The sequence below is a fragment of the Miscanthus floridulus genome, chromosome 6 (assembly GCF_019320115.1).
Source record: "Miscanthus floridulus cultivar M001 chromosome 6, ASM1932011v1, whole genome shotgun sequence".
NCBI lineage: Eukaryota > Viridiplantae > Streptophyta > Magnoliopsida > Poales > Poaceae > Miscanthus > Miscanthus floridulus.
The window spans coordinates 41,116,466-41,135,531 of NC_089585.1; the positions used below are offsets into that span (position 1 = coordinate 41,116,466).

The 19,066-nt window shown below is 42.1% G+C and overlaps 1 protein-coding gene across 1 annotated transcript in view; it reads left to right on the forward strand.

Annotated features, from left to right (window-relative positions):
* LOC136460522 (piriformospora indica-insensitive protein 2-like) overlaps positions 1–19,066 on the forward strand; it is an 82,572-nt gene that overhangs the window by 48,943 nt on the left and 14,563 nt on the right. Inside the window, exon 2 of the mRNA XM_066460182.1 lies at positions 14,496–14,507. Within this exon, the coding sequence (XP_066316279.1) occupies positions 14,496–14,507 (12 nt within the window). The remainder of the gene's footprint in view (positions 1–14,495; positions 14,508–19,066) is intronic.

Genomic DNA, 19,066 nt, shown 5'->3' on the forward strand with positions numbered 1-19,066 from the left:
CAACACAACCAATCACATGTTACAATAGGTTCACAAATTGTTCTCATACATCGAAGTTTCAACAAAGTTATTACAACTCAAATTTAGAAGTAGCGAAAGCAACATAGTTTTGAAACAACATCAAGATAGTTCAAATACATAGCCAGTTTAAGATCATCTCCAACAAAAGCATGTAGTTGAGATGATATAGAATGACCATGCCCTTAGGTCTTACTCTCCATCAACTATAGGAGTTATGCAATGCTTGTAGTAACCATGGTACATCATGTCATCTGCAACAAATAGGAATAAACCCTAAGTACGAGAATGTACTCAGCTAGACTTACCCGCCATAAACCAAAATAATAAGACACCAAGGAGTATGCAAGGCTTTAAAGGTGGAGTTAGCTTGACTAGCATTTTGAATAAAAGTTTAAGTAACATAACTTGGAGATGTAGTACCTCTAGCATCAATTTGGATACCTATTCAATTAAGCATCTCTAGATTAGCACCTGTACTAGAGCAATCACTTGATTAAGCTAACAAGCATTAGTAACCATATCGGTATAATAATTTGAGCAATCATCATAACCATCAAGTTTCCATTAAGTTACTCTACGTTATTCGCTGCTCAGTCAAGTTCTCACTATCTGGGAGAGACGGACGATTTGAATCGATTCCTACCCAGCTGGGGAATTTATTCCTAACACAAACCGAGGCACACCCCACTGAAGGTAGCCTTAGGTCACCTTTGGTACAATTTAGGACTAACTCGTGGGTCCAATTAGTGCCGCATCCTCAGAGATTCTACCAATATGCTAGGAAGATCGAGACTCAAACTCGCCCTTGGACTCATGCCATTAGCTCTCTGCACATCCTTACTACCTCCTAGTGTGCGCACTTTCACTTATCGGGGCCCGACCTGAATTGAGCTACTTGGCTTCATGGTCGTATCATCAGATTTGGCCAGCTAAGTGCTAGGCATGCATTCAATATGGCATGAGGACATACAACAAATCGGTCCTTAATCGACACAGATGGGGATATATAGGCACCCAAGACCTCCATGCCTTGTTGCTTCTCTATCACGATCCTGCCTGGTCTCCTTTATTCGTTGACACATGGTTATTTCCACGCTAGCAAATATAGCCAACCATAATTAGTTATCAGCCTATATCATGCAGGTGATAGGTAATCACTTGACTTCTACTGACTAAGCATATATTCGATCCTGGACCTATATAGGATTCAATATATATACATATATATATAGGAAGATATATGTAGCAAGTGGTTCCAATCAACTTCTAGTACTTAATGCATCAACATAAAAGGACTCAAGTTGATAGTTCAAAAACATAGGAGGCTTAGAATGCTCCGGGGCTTGCCTTTCACAAAGGTTGAGGGCTGATGATCTGGACATTTGGGCAACTATTCACCATCGGGCTCGAGCGGTTACAATGGTGGTTCAAGGTGGTAGAGTAGAGCAAGGCGGAGCTATTGGCACGAGTGATTGGACAATGGTGCTATGGTGGCAGTGAGCGAGCAGTGGCAAAACTCATGGCGGTGATGGTGATGGTGGTTGTGGCGCTGCTGCTTGGTGGGCGAGAGGGAAGGTGAGCGAGAGCGAGAGAGCGAAGAATGGATTGAGCAACGTTGTCGCCTCACACTCCACTATGTTTCTACTCGACCGGCTAGGGCCAACACCGGCATACGACCGCCATGCAGGCGCGCATGGCCCTGTGGCAGATCGGGCACTGACGGCGTGGCGTTCGCGACCATCTGCCCTGACAAAATGACTAGCAACGCAAGTTCATCCACCTCTATCTCCTAATCCGTGGCGAGTGAGCAAAAACTCCATTACTAAAAGTTATAGAGCTATATGTAAACTCCAACTTTGCTTTAGGGAGCAACATCTAATTCGCCATAGTTTTCAAAATACAAAGCTCCAAAGTATGGTACATTGAAACTGAAAATCAGTCCCAGACTTAGAAAATTTCAAAGTTTTAAAACAACATTTCATTGCTACTTGTGAGCTATTTTTGAGCATGCTATGCACCAAATTAGGTCTTGACCCAAAAATAAAAGTTGTTACCCTAGTCAAGTGCTACAACTTTTCTTAAGGGTGCACAGCCATGCAAACACTCTAGGGTAAAGTTCAACTTAGGTCAAACATACAACTTGAAAATGGTAGCTTACAGTATAATCATGACTTAGAGGCCAAATTGGTCCAAGTCATGAGTACCAAAGTTGTTCCATGTGACATTCTAAACATGTTCAAGGTACTCCTAAGGTCCCAGAAGCATTTCACACATTGATCACATGTAAACCCTAGCCTAGGTATAAATTTAAGAGGCATCACAAGTGATATAACAAGGTAGTAAAGATACAATTTGACATGCTCATGCTCATGAATGCTCAATGATGCTTGTGCTCATGAAATGCCAATGCCAAATGCATGCTTAACACTAGGGTATTACAATATTTAGATTAAGTAGTTTATAGTTAGTATAAGTAGTTTTAATAGTTTAGGTTAGTTATTATGTTTTCAGACGAGTACAATCAGTATACTCATCCAAATTATATTTATCTGTATATACAATGAATCAATGACAAAAAGTTCTTTGAAATATTATGTTTCCTACTACAGTTATTGCTATCTATCTTTGATCCTTGCTATATTCTAGGAGATATTGCTACGTGATGAATGTTTTTTTTCTTTTTCTATATATATATGAATGAAAAGTAAAGACTATCATGTACGTTTCCTAGTTCTAGGAGAATTTAATAGCAGTTCAACTGCTGACAATAATTGTATTATAGCATTGGATTAGCGTGGCAATGGTCGGCTTAATACGGATATTGTTTACCTTATCACGCACCGTCCATTCTCGTTGCCGATCAATCTGGACCATCCATTTGGAAAAGAAACCTAGAACTACCTGGTTCGTTCCCCAACTCCCCCTCGGCCCTGTCGACGCATTGGCGGCTGTTGGAAACACTAAAAAACCCCAATACAAAGCCATCAGTTCTCCCCACCCATTGCTTCATCTTCATTCTCCCCACCAGTTGCTTCATCTTCATTCTCCTCACTAGTTACTTTAGCTTCATTCTCCCCACTTGCCTTTGCTTGCCCTGCCTCGAGCACCTTGCATTATCGTCGTGGACAATGCCTCTTGAAGGTTAGATGGATTCAGTCACCGCCCTGCTATTTGCAATTGGTCCCAATTGGTTCTGGGTTCAGTATCAGTTTTGTTCATATTAGGAATTTCTTCATTGCAATAGATGTCTTACTTCGGAAGAAGCCATTACAATGCGAGCAACCTTGCCTTTTGGTAGCTAGGGGTGGCACTAGGACCCCAGATGATATTGTTTGCTACTTGGGGATGAAGCATTCACCTGGACCGACTGTTGACTGTTGAAGCCGCCTCCTCGGACCACAAAATTTGACAAGAATCATTCAAGACCCTATTTGTGGAGAGATTTTTGTGCTTTGCAGGGCTGGACAGAAGGAGACATACTTTATAGATACAATGTGTCCATGGACAGAGATGCTATCATCTTCGCTATGGTTCACTACCTTTAGGCTTTTGGGACTGCATCAACCAATTGAGTATCTTAGCAATTGCCTACCCATCCGACATTAAGTCTTAGAATTTGTGAAACTTTTATGTTAATGAAGTTTATATGTACTAATGAAACCTTTGGATTATTATGTATGAGTACTAGCATAATGGTTGAACTATTACTTTGATTGACTAGTTAATTGAATCAGTTGGTCTTGATTGTGGTCCACATGTACACCTCTATGTAAGCATAGAGGATCCAAAACATGCCTTCTTCTATAGGCGGATAGTACCCTGAACTGACAGTGACAAAGCATTTCATCTTGGTAGGAGTCTAAGGGTTTTGAAGGATGTTTTGGCACCTTGGCAGGAGGCAAAAGTGTAGACAAAAGACCTAGGCTGACCTCTTCACTCAGAGTGTGCAACACTTTGAACCCTGACTGATCCATGGCTACATCTAGCTCCAACTCCTCCAGTGGTCGGCACCATCCTAGGGTGCTGTCGCGAGAAGAACACCTGGCTTCTAGTGGAGGAGGCTACAACATGAGGGGGCCACCCATTTCGTGCCGTGTTGAGAACCACCCCTACACATACTAGGCACCACTCTTGTGTCGCTACGGCTTGAAGATGACTCGGTGGATTTTGTGGAGTGATGAAAACCCAAGACATCGGTACCATAGATGCTGTAGGGCAAATAATGTAACTAGATTTCGTTCTTGTTCATTCTATTTTCACAATGCAAATGCTGAAATCCTAGTTGTACTTATGGTAATTTGGTTTTTTCGTAGCCCGACTTAGATTGCGGGTTCTTTTAGTGGCATGATCCCCAATATGGAAAATTTCTTAGGACTTTGATTTTGGATTTATGTAACAAAAATTGGGAGCTGAAGGCGAAGGCCATTGTTACAACAAATGAAGAACATCTGCAAGAGGATGAAGAGATTATGCCATAGATTGAAGAAATGGCCAGGGTTCCAACGAAGATGATGGAAGATTTCTTACCTTTGAGAAAGAAATAGTGCTTCCTATTCTTCTTACACCTATGTTGTACTTACCTTAGTTCTTGGCATGTTCATTGGCAAGATGCTTAGTTCACTGTAGTAGATTCAAGTATTACTTTATGATGTATCGGACTAAAATCTAACACTTTTGTACAACTATTGTTAAACTAAATGCAAGGTGATTATCTAGGTGTTCAATTTATTGAAATGTAAGTGCTAGTACATCCAAGTATCAATTAATGTGTCAGACTGAAATCTGTCACTATTGTACAACTATTGTTGAACTAAATGCATGGTGATTAACCAGGTGTTCAATTTATTGAACTGTAAATGATAGTATATCCAAGTATCAATTGATGTGTTGGAGGCATCCTACTTCCCTAGATACTAGGCCTTGGTACAGGGGCAACCAATTTATTGAACTGTATATACACTCCTATGGTCCTTCCACACCTTCCTCCATCCATTCCCCACTCTACACCCTTGCTGTGCTTCACCCTGCTAGCAGTCGGATGAAAGGTAGCCTCTCGTGTGCTCACTACTCCTTCACCTCCAACCTCGCCAGCGCACAAATCTTCAGTGTGCTGTACCCTGCTTCTATGCACCATCCGGATCTAAGGTAATTACACTAGATCTGCTCCTTCATCGGATTCTATATTCATTTGTATTGTTCTCTTGTGCTCTCTACTCCTTCACCTCCAACCTAGCTATAGTATTTTTGTTGGATCTATAGATGAAAATGCATCTTCTTGTTCTAGAGTTTGTGGCCTTGTATATCCGTGGAGTGTAGCTTATGAGCCTTATTGTCCCCAGTATTGGTTCACCAAATAAGTGATTTGTGAACAAAGTCGATGAGCTCAATGAAAGTGTACCAATGGATGTGGATGGGGTTGTAGTGGTCAAGGCTCGAGATGACATGGAGATTGACAATGACCCTATGGAGGTCGATAATGATCTGCAAGGATATTATGGAGATTCACAATGATCCCATGGAGGTCGACTAGGATCTACACTGGAGAATGATTAATTATGCAACCAATGATGTACATATGAAGGCATTTTAACTTTTGCATAGTGTCGGCCTATTAGTATCTGCATTTTAGCTTTCGGCATGCTTGTTAGCTTGGTAGTGTCCACCTACTTATTTGGTATGAATGTATGGAACTCAAGTTGGATTCCTTTCAATCCGAGTGTACTAACATTGTGCTTTCCTTATGTTTTCTAAGTGCATTGTTTGGCTTTCTTTCAATGTAAATCTATGTGCCCTATTATTCACCATCGAACTCAAGTTGGCTTCCTTTCAATCTGAATACTAGAGTTGTGCTTTTCTTAGTTTTCTAAGTGCGTAGTTTTGCTTTGTTTCAATGCCAAATGTTAAGATTGTGTGCCTTAGTGTTCATCACCGTATCATACGGTGATAATAGGACCCAGCCACCGATGATGGTACTATGCATTCACCGCCGCTTAGTTGCAAAATTTCCAATCCCGTGTTTAAACCCTCCCGCGTGAAACTGATGAAAGTTCGATTCCCTGCTTGACATAAAAGTTTCATAGAGAGCAAGCAACCCCTACCCCAACATCCCCCTAACCCTTCTCCACCCCCTGCCACCGCCCCTCCCTCCCCCCACACACATAGCTTTCTTGTCCTCATTGCTGCTGTTCATCATCGCCACTCTTGCTCATCACCACTACTCAACTCTTGCTTCGTGTCGGTGCACATTGCCAGCTTGACCGCATAGATCCACCTGATGCACGAACTCCTGCTGTCACCAGCATTACCACTCGTGCTCACCATTGCCAGATCCAAAGGCAAGTATAATAAGGCCTTACTTGGATCGCCGTCCCTTCTCCTCGAAGCTCATCTCCTTACTAATGTTTATTGATGCAATTCCACTGGTAGGGCGGCCTCATCTCTTCAGCTACTGGTGTCCTTCCAGATGGAGGCCCATGACATGAGGAATGTAGTGGATAGCCTCTTAGACAATGTGCTTGTCGACATCTTTAGCTACCTCCTCGCCCAATCCTTATGCTGCTGCAAGTGTGTTTGTCGGTCCTGGAGGCATGTCATCTCTGACTTCTATCAACGTAAGAAGCTTTCATAGACTATCATTGGTGATGCGGTGGCTAAAAAACGTAGATCTACATCGGAACTCCTGGTTTACTGTCAGGAATTTCCGGTGGTCGGGACTCCCAGCGTGAGCCAGTGACTTCCGACCGTCGGGACTTTTGGCGTACGTCGGGACTTTCGACTGCAGGGAAACAGAAAAACACCTCAACCTAAACTCACTCTACCATGAGGGGCAAAAATATGATGGACACTAACTTTTTCACAAGTGACTAGATTTCATTCAACCAACACAAAGCAATGGTCACTCATGAAAATTATAAAATAGATTTTGAAAGTGTCACACAATGTTTTCTTAATTCTTTTCTCCTAACTAGATCAAACAAAATGTGTGTGCAAGGTATCAAGCCATGTTACGAGAATTAATGATATTTAGTTCACTCCTCGAAGCATAAAATCTTGACTCATCTAGGGGCTTTGTGAAGATATTGGCTAATTGCTTTTCGGTGCTCACATGATGAATGGTGATATCTCCTTTGGCTTCATGGTCTCTCAAAAAATGATGCTGGATGTCTATGTGCTTTGTTCGAGAGTGGTTTACAGGGTTGTTTGCCAATTTAATGGCACTCTCGTTATCATACAAAAGTGAAATCTTGGTTAACTCACATCCAAAGTCCTTTAGTGTTTGCTTCATCCAAAGTAGCTAGGCACAGCAAGCGCCGGCCGCCACATACTCGACCTCGGCGGTGGACAAAGCAACAGAATTTTGCTTCTTAGAGCTCTAAGACACCAAGGACCGACCAATAAATTGGCAAGTCCCAGGTAGTACTCTTTCGGGTTACTTTGCAACTGGCATAATCCGAATCGGAATAGTGAAGTAACTCAAAAGTGGAGCCCTTAGGATACCACAAGCCAAGATTAGGAGTGTGCACTAAATATCAAAAAATTCTCTTAATAGCCATCAAATGACATTCTTTTGGATTACCTTGAAATCTTGCACACATGCACATGCTAAGCATAATATCAGGCCTAGATGCGCAAAGGTAAAGAAGTGATCCAATCATGGAGCGATATACCTTTTGATCGACGTCCTTTCCTCCTTGATCAAGATCAAGATGTCCATTGGTTGGCATGGGTGTCTTGATGGGCTTGGCCTTGTCCAAGTTAAACTTATTCAACTTGTCATTGGTGTACTTGGTTTGACTTATAAACATGCCATCCTTGAGTTGCTTGATTTGAAATCCAAGGAAAAACTTCAACTCTCCCATCATGGACATCTCGAACCTATTTGTCATAATCCTACTAAATTCCTCACAAAAGCCATATTATTACTACCAAATATTATGTCATCGACATATATTTGGCAAACAAAGATATCATTATTGACTTTGCGAGTAAACAAAGTAGCATCAGGCCTTTTCTATCTCAAAACCTTATTTGAGTAGAAAATCCTTCAAACAATCATACCAAGCTCTAGGGGCTTGTTTGAGCCCATAGAGTGCCTTGTCGAGCTTGTAGACATGGTTTGGATACTTGGTGTCTTCAAAGCCCGGTGGTTGCTCTACATACACCAACTCGAATAGGGGGCCTTTGAGAAATGCACTCTTCATGTCCATTTGATAAAGCTTGAAGTCATGATGGGTGGCATAGGCAAGTAGAATGCGAATTGATTCTAGCCTAGCCACCGATGCATAGGTCTACCCAAAATCTAAGCCTTCAATTTGAGTGAATCCTTGAGCCACCAACCTTGCCTTGTTCCTTGTTACCACATATGCTCATCTTGCTTGTTGCGGAAGACCCACTTGGTTCCAATCATATTTTGCTTGGGCCTTTCCACCAAGGACTAGACTTCATTCTGAGTGAAGTTGTTCAACTCCTCTTGCATGGCTATCATCCTATCCAGATCATCAAGTGCCTCTTCCACCCTACAAGGTTCCAAAGGAGAAACAAACGAGTAATATTCACAAAAACTTGCTAAACTGGGAACGTGTAGTTACCCCTCGTCGAATGCTCCCCAATATATTATCAACGGGATGATCCCGTTGAATGGATTGATGCACTCTAGGATGTGGCACTTGAGTTGATCTTTGGATAGGGCCATCATCATCATCATGGTCATGATCGATTGGAGGATCATAATCATGAGCTTGTGGAGGGTTGACTTCACTTCTTTCTTCATTTTGAGTTGAGGTTGAGCTTGCTCATTGTTGACACCATCTTCATGAGAATGACCTTGTGCTTCATTTGATCTCCCATCTTGATTATTTCTTGTTGCGGAAGCTTCACCATGTTCATTGGATGAAACATGATGAATGGTTGGATCAAGATCATCATGCACAACATGGTCTTCATCTTCGTCTTCGATGAGCTTTACTTCACCAATGGCAAGCTTCTTGATTGCTTTGTGTGTAGCTTCTTCATTACCTACAATCTCAACATTGACTTGCTCCTTTTGAGAGCCGTCGGTTTCATCAAAATTCATGTCTACCGTGATTTCAATCAAACCGGTGGTTTTATTGAAAACACGATATCCATGTTTGTTAGTACCATAGCCAAGCATGAAACCTTCATTAACCTTTGGTGCAAACTTAGAGCTTTTGGATTTCTTGTTAAGTATGAAACACTTGGATCCAAAAACTCCAAAGTAGTGCACCTTAGGCTTTTTACCGGTTAGAAGTTCGTAGGCAGTCTTTTCTCTTTTCTTGTGAAGATATAAGCGGTTGATAGCATGGCATGCCATGTTGACCACTTCCGCCCAATAGTTGGTTGGAGTCTTGTACTCATCCAACATTGCTCTTGCGGCTTCTATGAGCGTTCGGTTCTTCCTCTCCACAACACCATTTTGTTGTGGAGTGTATGGAACCAAAAACTCATGCTTGATTCCTTCTTCATCAAGAAACTCTTCAATGTTGGTGTTCTTAAACTCCGTCCCATTGTCACTTCTAACTCTCTTGATTTTGACTTCAAACTCATTTTGGGCTCTTCTTGCAAACTTCTTGAAGATACCTTGGACTTCACTCTTTTCACGCAAAAAGAATACCCAAGTGAAATGATAATAATCATCAACAATTATGAAACTATATTTGTTACCATCAATGCTTATATAAGTGACAGGTCCAAATATGTCCATGTGAAGCAACTCCAATGGTCTTTCAGTTGTCACAACATTCTTGATGGGATGTTTAGCTCCAACTTGTTTTCCCGCTTGGCATGCGCTACAAATCCTATCTTTCTCAAAAGAAACATTTGTTAGTCCAAGGATGTGTTAGCCTTTTTGAAGTTTGGCCAAGTTCCTCATCCCAACATGGGCAAGTTGATGATGCCATAACCATCCCATGCTAGATTTTGCCATTAGACAAGTCTCGGGTTTTACTCTATTTGATGTGAAATCAACTAGATAGAGTTTCCCTTTTAAATGACCCATAAATGCAATAGAGGAATCCTCCCTTCTATAGACTTCCACACCCTTATCCGTAAAGAGACAATTATAACCCATCTCACAAAGTTGTGAGATGGACAATAAATTGTATCTTAACGAATTCACAAGTAAAACATTTGAAATGGAATTATCATTTGATATAGCAATTTTACCCAAACCGAGGACTTCTCCTTTTCCATTATCACCAAACACAATATTTCCACTTTGATCATGACTTTGTTGGAATGATAGTGAACATGTCCTTCTCTCTAGTGATATGATTGGTGCATCCACTATCCAACACCCAACTTGATTCTGAATATTCCTATAAGGACAAATTAAGCTTTTGTTTTAGGTACCCAAAAAGATTTGGGTCCTAGGGGGTTAGTCACATAAAACTTGGGCACCCAAACACTCCTCATAATTTCCTTTCTCTTTTGGGCACCAACATACTTAACCACAATCTTGCCATCCTTGCCCCAACAACACATATAGTCACTAGCATAGCACCATGGAAGTGGTGCTTGTGGCTTGGGGACATCAGATTGCTTCGTCTTGATTGTCTTATTAATTGTAGGTTGGATCTTTGGAATGTAGACCTTGTTGTTGGCCTTGCATATTAGCTCATCAAGAGCAGCACCCTTGTTGAACTTCACACAAGGCACACCATTGATCATGTTCCTTCCATTGGCCTTTCCATCATACCTATTATAGCTAATGCCTTCCTTGATTAATGGGCGCCTTGATGACTTGTATATAGTCTTGTTAGATTGCTCTTGACACTTGCACCCATTCTTCAATATCATCTTCAACCTATGAATCTCCTTGTCTTTCTTCTCTAACTCAACAAGGTTAGTTGTATATGCATTCACATCCATTTTATAGCATCTTTTACAACCATCACTAGTGGAGACATTAGAGTCTTCGGTTGCCTTAGGAGAAGTTAAAGTGCTAGCCCAAAGAGTACTATAGTTTAACTCAAGATTTTGGTATTTTTCTTCCAAGTTTGTGAGGATTTCTTGAGCTATACTCTTCTCATTCTTAAGGCTAGCTACTTGATCATTAACCGAGGAATGTTCCTTAGTCAATTTCCCAATTGAGTTATTGGCTAATGACAATTCTATGGTTACAACCTTCATTCTTTTCCTCGGCGATAGATGCTTCAAGTGAAAGATTTTTCTCTCTCTCTTGAGTGATTATATCTCCTTACATCTCTAAGCATCTATCCCTGCTTCTCTAATTTCTTCATTAGCGTTTTTATTTTAGTGAAGGACTTTTTACTAAATTTCTTTATCATGGTTGCTTCAATTTCTTCTATGTTATCATCACAACTATCATACTCATCACTAGAGGAAACGGGTGTAGTATGTACCTTCTCCCCTTTTGCCATGAGACAAGTTGGGGTGTAGTAGTCATTGTCGATGAGGTTGGAGAAGAGCTTCGGTGGTGAAGATAGGTTGGGGAAGAGTTTTGGTGGTGAAGTTGAGTCGAGGAAGATCATGGTTGGTGAAGAAGAGTGGTGGATGGCAATGTTTGCAGCTCCCTTCTTCTTCTTCTCATCATCACTTGAGTCACTATCACTTGACTCTCATTCTTCCCCAAGATGAGCTTCACCTATCTTCTTGCCTTTGTTCTTCTTGTCTTCATCCTTGTCATGCTTGTGCTTCTTTTTCTCGTCAGGACAATCGGCTATGAAGTGACCGGTTTGACCACATCCATAGCAAAATATCTTTTTGAACCTTCTCTTTCCATCACCATAGGTCTTGCGGTTGCTTTTCTTCTTCATAAACTTTCTTAGATTTCTAATCACAAATGCAACCTCTGCATCAGAATCTTCTTCTCCACTTGAGGAATCATCCTTCACTTTCTTCTTCTTTTCTTGACTTAAACCTTGACCTTCATGTTGTTGAGTTGCTTTAAGGGCTGTACTCTTGTTGAATCCCATTGTATTAGGATTTTGATTGTGAGCATTGATTGCATGTTCATCTAGACACTCATGATGCTTGAGTTTTGAAAGAACTTCTTGAGGTGTCATCTCATCATAACCTGGGCCTTTCCATGATCATGGATGCTAGCATGTTGTTCTTGGCTCTATAGGTTCTCAACATCTTTTTAGCAACCTTGTTGTCATCCCATTCGGTGCTTCCAAGAGCTCTTATGCGGTTGACTAATGCCATGAGCCTATCAAACATGGATTGTGTTGTTTCATTTTGCAAGAATACAAATCTTTCCAATTCACCATGAAGTAACTCAATGTTGCCTTTTCTCACACTTTTATCTCCTTCAAATGACACTTTTAAAGTATCCCAAATTTGTTTTGAACTTTCCATTCCATTCACTTTTCTAAACTCATTAGGAGCTAGGCTTGACACAAGCAATGCTACGGCTTGTGCATTTTGATGGAGGTTGTGCACTTCTTCTGGAGTTATTTCTCTATCTTCATCGGTAGGAATCATCACACCAACATCCACAACTTCCCTAAAGTTTGCAGCAATGAGATGCATCTTCATCTTGTAAGACCAATCGGTGTATCTTGTTCCATCAAAGTGAGGTAGCTTGCCAATGTTGATAGACGGAGTATGTAGTGTTGAACCTTTTATGAGTTGTCCATAGTCAAAGCTCATGTTTGAATATATTCCCTTTCCATGAGCATGCTCACCGGCTCCAATATCACTAGCGACATCTTTGTTTGCTTCATTCTTGTCACTTGTATCATTCTTGCCACTTATTGCATCATCAACCTTCTTGCTTAATTCTTCCTTCATCTTGCTCATCTCATCTTGCATCTTTTTCATTTCATCTTGAAAGAACTTGACTTGAGCACCCATCAACTCTTTAGCTATTTTCTTGGCCATCTCGGTGGCAACGACTTGCATCTTGTCGGACTCTGACATTGTTTCTTCTCATGCGGTGAAGCGCAAAGAGAAGACCTTGCTTTGGTACCAATTGAAAGGATCTAACAATGCCTAGAGGGGGGGGGTGAATAGGCGTATCTAAAAATTAACTGCAAATGCTAAGTTCAAATTTGTCAGTCAATGTCGAAAGTCCCAGTGTTTGGGTCGGAACTCCCGACGTCGTCAGAAGTTCCAACACAAACATCAGCAGTCCTGACGCCTATGTGAACTACAAAAGTAGTGCCAAATTTAACTTTGCGAATAAATAATCTTACAACCCCACTTCCTAGTGGTTTGGTGAAGATGTAGGGTCACTCCCTTGACGCCGTAATGCCTCCAAACCATAGATCGAGTCCAAACCCTAAAAATGAAAGTTTGGGAGAGAAAGAGACAAACAAATACAAGTAATCTCTAGCAATCACAACAACAAGCACACAAGACACAATGATTTATCTCGAGGTTCGACAACCCCACAAAGGAGCTCCTATGTCCTTGTTGTTGAGGTGACCACCAAGGTCGGAGTCTCTTCCACCTCCTTTCCTCTCTCAAAGCGACCACAAAGGTCACTTGAGCTTTCCACTAAGAAATCAAGGGTAATACAAACTTCCCAAGGCTCTTCCACAAGATGGAAGCTCTTGGGCAACACCTAGCTGGCTAGGGGCAAGGCCCCAAGAGTAATAGACGCATAATCAACCTGGCTTGATGAAGAAATCAAGTGCTCAAGCTTTCCAAAGTGATGCTCTCACTTAATCCACTCTCCTTTCACTAAAAACCCTAAGGGAATCGAAGATTGGAGCAAAGGGGGAGCAGAGGGGTGCTTTAGTTGCTTGGGAGCTATTGAGCACGAAGTGGGTCAGCTATGAAATGAGTCCGTAACTGGTTAAAAGTGAAGGGGGTATTTATACTCCAAGTGAAAATCTAACCATTCAGATCTACGTTGGAAGTTCCGACGTAGATCTCGGGACTTTTGACGTTAACAGAAAACACTATTCACATAGGGTTAGAAGTCCACGCGTGCAAGTCAAGGTCGACACTCCTGACAAACTTCGAGACTTTCGATGGCCAGAACTTCTGACGTACGTCGAGACTTCTGACGTGCGCAGTTAAACAACCAGCCAGCACCGCTGATGCTGGGACTCCAGCTTGGGTCGAGACTTCTGAAAGTCAGAACTTCTGACATGAGTCGAGAGTTTTGATGAGCGCAGATAGTCGGCCAGCAGAACCATCGATGTCGGGACTCCTGGCTTGGGTTAGGACTTTCGACTGTCGAAAGTTCTGACTCATGTCGGGACTTCCGACGTCCATAGTCACCATGCAGGCTAAGTGACTAGGAGTCAGAACTTCCAGCAAGAGTCGTGACTTCGACTGTCGGGAGTTCCAGCTTACGTCAGGACTTCCGACACCGATAGTAAGAAAAATAATCTATATGCTCATGGAGTGCTAGAGTGTCTCTCTTTTGATTTTATTTTAATGCTTGAGCACTCTATCTTCCTCAGACCAACTAAATTTGCATCCCTCTTTATAGTGCGGTGGATCCTAAACTCAAAAACAAAATTAAAACCTTTGGAGAGCGTTTTGAGTTCGTCTGCCTTTTCAACTTCAAGAATTGAGGGATATCCATTTCATCTTTATCAACTCTTTGAATCTTTCATGGGACTAATAGCTGCGACATATCTCATTAAGTTCACATTAGTCCCTAATTTGGATGTCATCAATACACCAAAACCCACATAGGGGGCAAATGCACTTTCAGCCGGCTCCTGTTGTCGAGCTTCTTGAGGTTCGGCATGGTAACTTTGGCATGACCGATGCACCAAAACATGCGGAGATGGTGCACCACCAGTGTGCTCCTAGTTCATAGCTCAGTATGGGGTCTTGCCAACAAGGCTCTTGGACGAAGAGCAATTGAGGAGGTAGACTGCCATGGTGATGGCCTCCCTCCTGAACACGCTGGGGAGCCCCTTGGCCTTCAGAATGTTGAGTGTCATTCCCACAATAGGTTGGTTGTGGCACTCAACGATGCCATTTTGTTAGGGCGAATAGGGCACCGTTAGCTCATGTCACATGCCCAACTTGGCGAAGCAGTCAATGAAGTCAGTTGCGGTGACCTCCCCTCCTCTATTCATCCGCAACGCATAGAGTTTCTTGCCTATCTTGTGTACCACTACTGCCTGAACGTGCTTGGTGGTAGCGGGCGCTATATCCTTGGAAGGCAACAAGTAGAGCCACATATAGCATGAGTAGTCATCAACAAGGAGGAGGAAGTACTGATACCCACTAGACATTGGTAGTGTGATTGACCCATAGAGATCATCCTAAAGAAGCTGGAGGGCCTCTGTGGAGCATTGTTGTGCCTATTGTGGGAACAGGGAACATCGGTGCTTGCCGAATGAGGCAGGCTTTGCACACCTTGCTCGACCTGAGTCAACAATGGTAGGCCTTGAACCAGCACTAGGCATCCTCGTCAGAGCATGTTGCCAAATAGAGTGGGTGTGCAATGGTGACGTCAAGCACATACAGTCGCCTGGGGCTATGATGAACCTTGGCGAGCAGATGATGTTCTTTGTTATGGATGCCGTGTTCGATGAGGACATAGTACCCACCTTCATCTAGTTGGCCAATCAAGATGATGTTGGCGGTGAGGCATGGTAGGAAGTAGACATTATGGAGCGATCGGTGCTCGCCATTCTTGCTAGGAAGAGCATGGTGTCGAGCCCTTCGATCTACACGATGGAGCCATCACCAAAATGAATGGACCCTAGTGATGCCGGTGTTGATGTTGGTTAAGGCAACATGGGATCTCGACATATGGTTGGACGCTGTGGTATCTAAGATCTAGCATTTTGGGTCCTGATCCCCACTATCTCAAAGGTGGTGAAGACAGTTCTTGATGAGGTGGAGGATGGCACCATCACTCATCATCGAGATTGGAGAGAGTGGTGGCGATTTAGAGAGCGGTGGAGCTGGTGGTGCCTGGGTAAGCGGTGGAGGTGATGGTGCCTGCTGGAACGAGCTATCTAGCTCGTGGATCGGACCGCCTAGTAGGCAATAGGGTGGGCTCGTTATCCTGGGCTGCATGGGCCTACTCCTCATTCTTATTTCCCTATAGTCTTTGGCCCAGTGACCATTTTTACTGCAATGCTTGTAGACATCGTGTAGGCTCACCTTGCCTGCACTAGAGCCAGGCCCTAGAGTTGCCATTGCTGCTAGGCACCACGACCTCGGCCTCTGTCGTGGCACTTCATGGCATGGCTTGTATCTCCATATCCACCTCCTCCAAGGTGGTCTCCCCCACCTCTGCCTCCCCCTCCTTCACCTCTCATGCCACAGAGCCATAAGAGGCCCCTACCCCCGGTGAAGTCCTTGGTGAAGAAGAAAGTCAGCCGTCATAAAACAAAGCCCCCTCCGTAGAAGCTACCTTATGAGATGTCTGAAGAAGAATCAAAAGCTGGTGGCATAAAGTGATTTGGATAACTGGCAACAACATGTAGCAAAGTGGTTTGAACTTATGAGAAACCCACCAAAGCCACAGTACATAGCACAACAAGGACTAAGGAAAAGAATCTATGAACGCGAGAAAAAGCAGTGTGAGGCACGTAAGCCCTCACCATTATTGGACTATGAACACTCTCTTGACAAGTCATATAAGGCATCCTAGAAAGAGAAGAGAGCAGGGAAATATGTTGCATAGCTCAGGGCAACAATCTTTGTAATCTATCAACCCGCTAGTTGCTGAGGATGATTGTACAAATGCACAAGGTGGTCAAATCAATTTGGACCAACTCAGTAGCTTCATGGACACAATAGATCTCACACTACAACAACTCATGGGGGGAGCATCGATATCAACAACCAAGTTTGATATATTTTGGACCTATAAGTATGGCAGGAGTCTTGTCAACCCTAAGTCCTAGCCATCACTGGGTACGCAAATGTTCTTGTTAAACAAGTGGTACTTAGATGCGTGTGTGAAGAAAGAGGCATGGCTTCTTGCTAGAGTTAGACCAGAGCATTACTTCAATGGCTATGACCTTATACATATTGAGTTCAATGAATTACACCAACTATTACACTAGAACACTCTCGATAAATCTCTCCTCAGCTGCTGGTGTCTGTAAGTGATTCTTTCTACAATTTAAGTAACTTGCATGTTAGTTCGTTGTCTATATATAGTTATCCTCACACTATATATATTCTTTTGTACTATATATATGTAGGTATGAGATGTTGAAACTAAAGAAAAAAGGGACGACTGATGTTGGTTTCATGGATCCGAATCGCAAATTCAAGGGCACAGTTACTCCATATGATAGATGGCGACCTCAAGTGGAGAAGAATCTATTGAGGTTCTTAGATAATCAACATGATAGGACACTGATACTCTTCCCTTACAACTTCAAGTGAGTGTTAATGTCTTGTGCATATTTTATTTTGCTTACTCCATGTTGACTTTAGTTAATGAGTTATGCCTGTGTATAAACATGCAGCTTCCACTAGATCCTACTGGTCATTGATTTGCCCAGGAGTCATGTAAAAATCTTTGACTCAGCGAGAAAACCCTGAGAAGATTACCAAGATATGATAGATATTGTCTAGTGGTAATTTCATTCTCGCACACTGTATACTCTCTAATGCCATAATAGTTATATAACTCTATTTATTTATTTTGTTTAGCAGTGCTTGCGCTACATTCACTAAGAAACATCGTAATTGTAATTAGATCGTGCCTCTGGATATAGTCCAATACATAGTAAGTACTAGCTAGGTCACCACATCTTTCTTTAGTTCAATTCATTATTACCATGCTTCATTGGTTGATGATGAATCTTTTTCTCGTAAAGTGGTGTCTGCAGTAGGGATGAGGAAACAACTTATGTGGATACTACGTTTGTGAGTTCCTCATGCAAGCACTCAATGAAAATAAGTGAAGAGATCCTTGAAGTATGTAAAAATATACACAATTTATTTATTACCATTGTGTTGATATATATAATCATATATATTCATACTTTTCCTTTCATTTGAATTGAAGGTTGAATGGAGGAAGCAAAAGGTCCTATGAACTGACTAGATCAAAGCAATTCAAGAGGGATTGTCAGGATTTCTTATGGATGAGGTCATAGATCCCAAAGGTGAGTACTACTATGATAGAGAAGAAATATTACCTAGTAGCCATACGACTGAAGATTAGGATTGAATGAAATCACAGGGACATGAGTACAAGCTTTTTGTGACTTTGTTATGTACATATTCCATGCATGTTCAACCTCTTGAAATATTTGTATATATATAGTTTCATACATTTTAGTGTGTTATTTATGTATAATGCTCGAACAGAACCTTATACATATATATGGATGTATATTAGCAGCATGGAATTCGTATGCGAAAAGCTAATTGAAACAAAAAGAATTGAATTGAAAAGAAACCATAAAAGGAAAAGTAAAGAAATGAAAAAAATAACCTTTAGTACCGGTTGGAAACACCGACCAGGACTAAATGAACGAGCCCTAAGGCAAGGTCTGGGGGCCCATTTAGTCCTGGTTGGTAATAGCAACCAGGACTAAAGGTCCACTCTCAGTCCTAGTTCCTAGAACCAGGACTAAAGGGGTTAAGATTCTCTAATTAACTAGAATATCTTATTTATTTAATTATACTACTGTTGACGATGGTGGTCAGACGAAAATATTAAAGCGTGCATAGAGATAATCCAATAATTGTGTAATGCCGTCGGAGAGAAAGGAGAGAGAACTACTCGTATACTCCGTATGCGTGTAAGGGTTTGTTAGGCGATCCTCCATCTCGCAATTATTTGCGACAGCTCGAATGTGTACTAGCTACTCTCTCTCTCTCTCTCTCTCTCTCTCTCTCTCTCCCACTTTTTGTTGCTCCCCATCTTGTCTCCGAACTGGCCTCCATCCTCCCCGTTCTTCTGTTGTGATGGTGTGATGGGTCAGCTAACTCAATCATCATCCCCTGCATCTGCATGCAAAAGTCGTCGTTGCATGCCTGAAAAGTCCATGCATGCACGCGTGCCCTTCATCAGGAACAGAAATCCAGTCCAACTGGACCGTATACATACGTGTATCTTCGTCTCAAATTCAAGTCGTTTCCGTTCAATTCCATTTTTGCAGATTTGCTC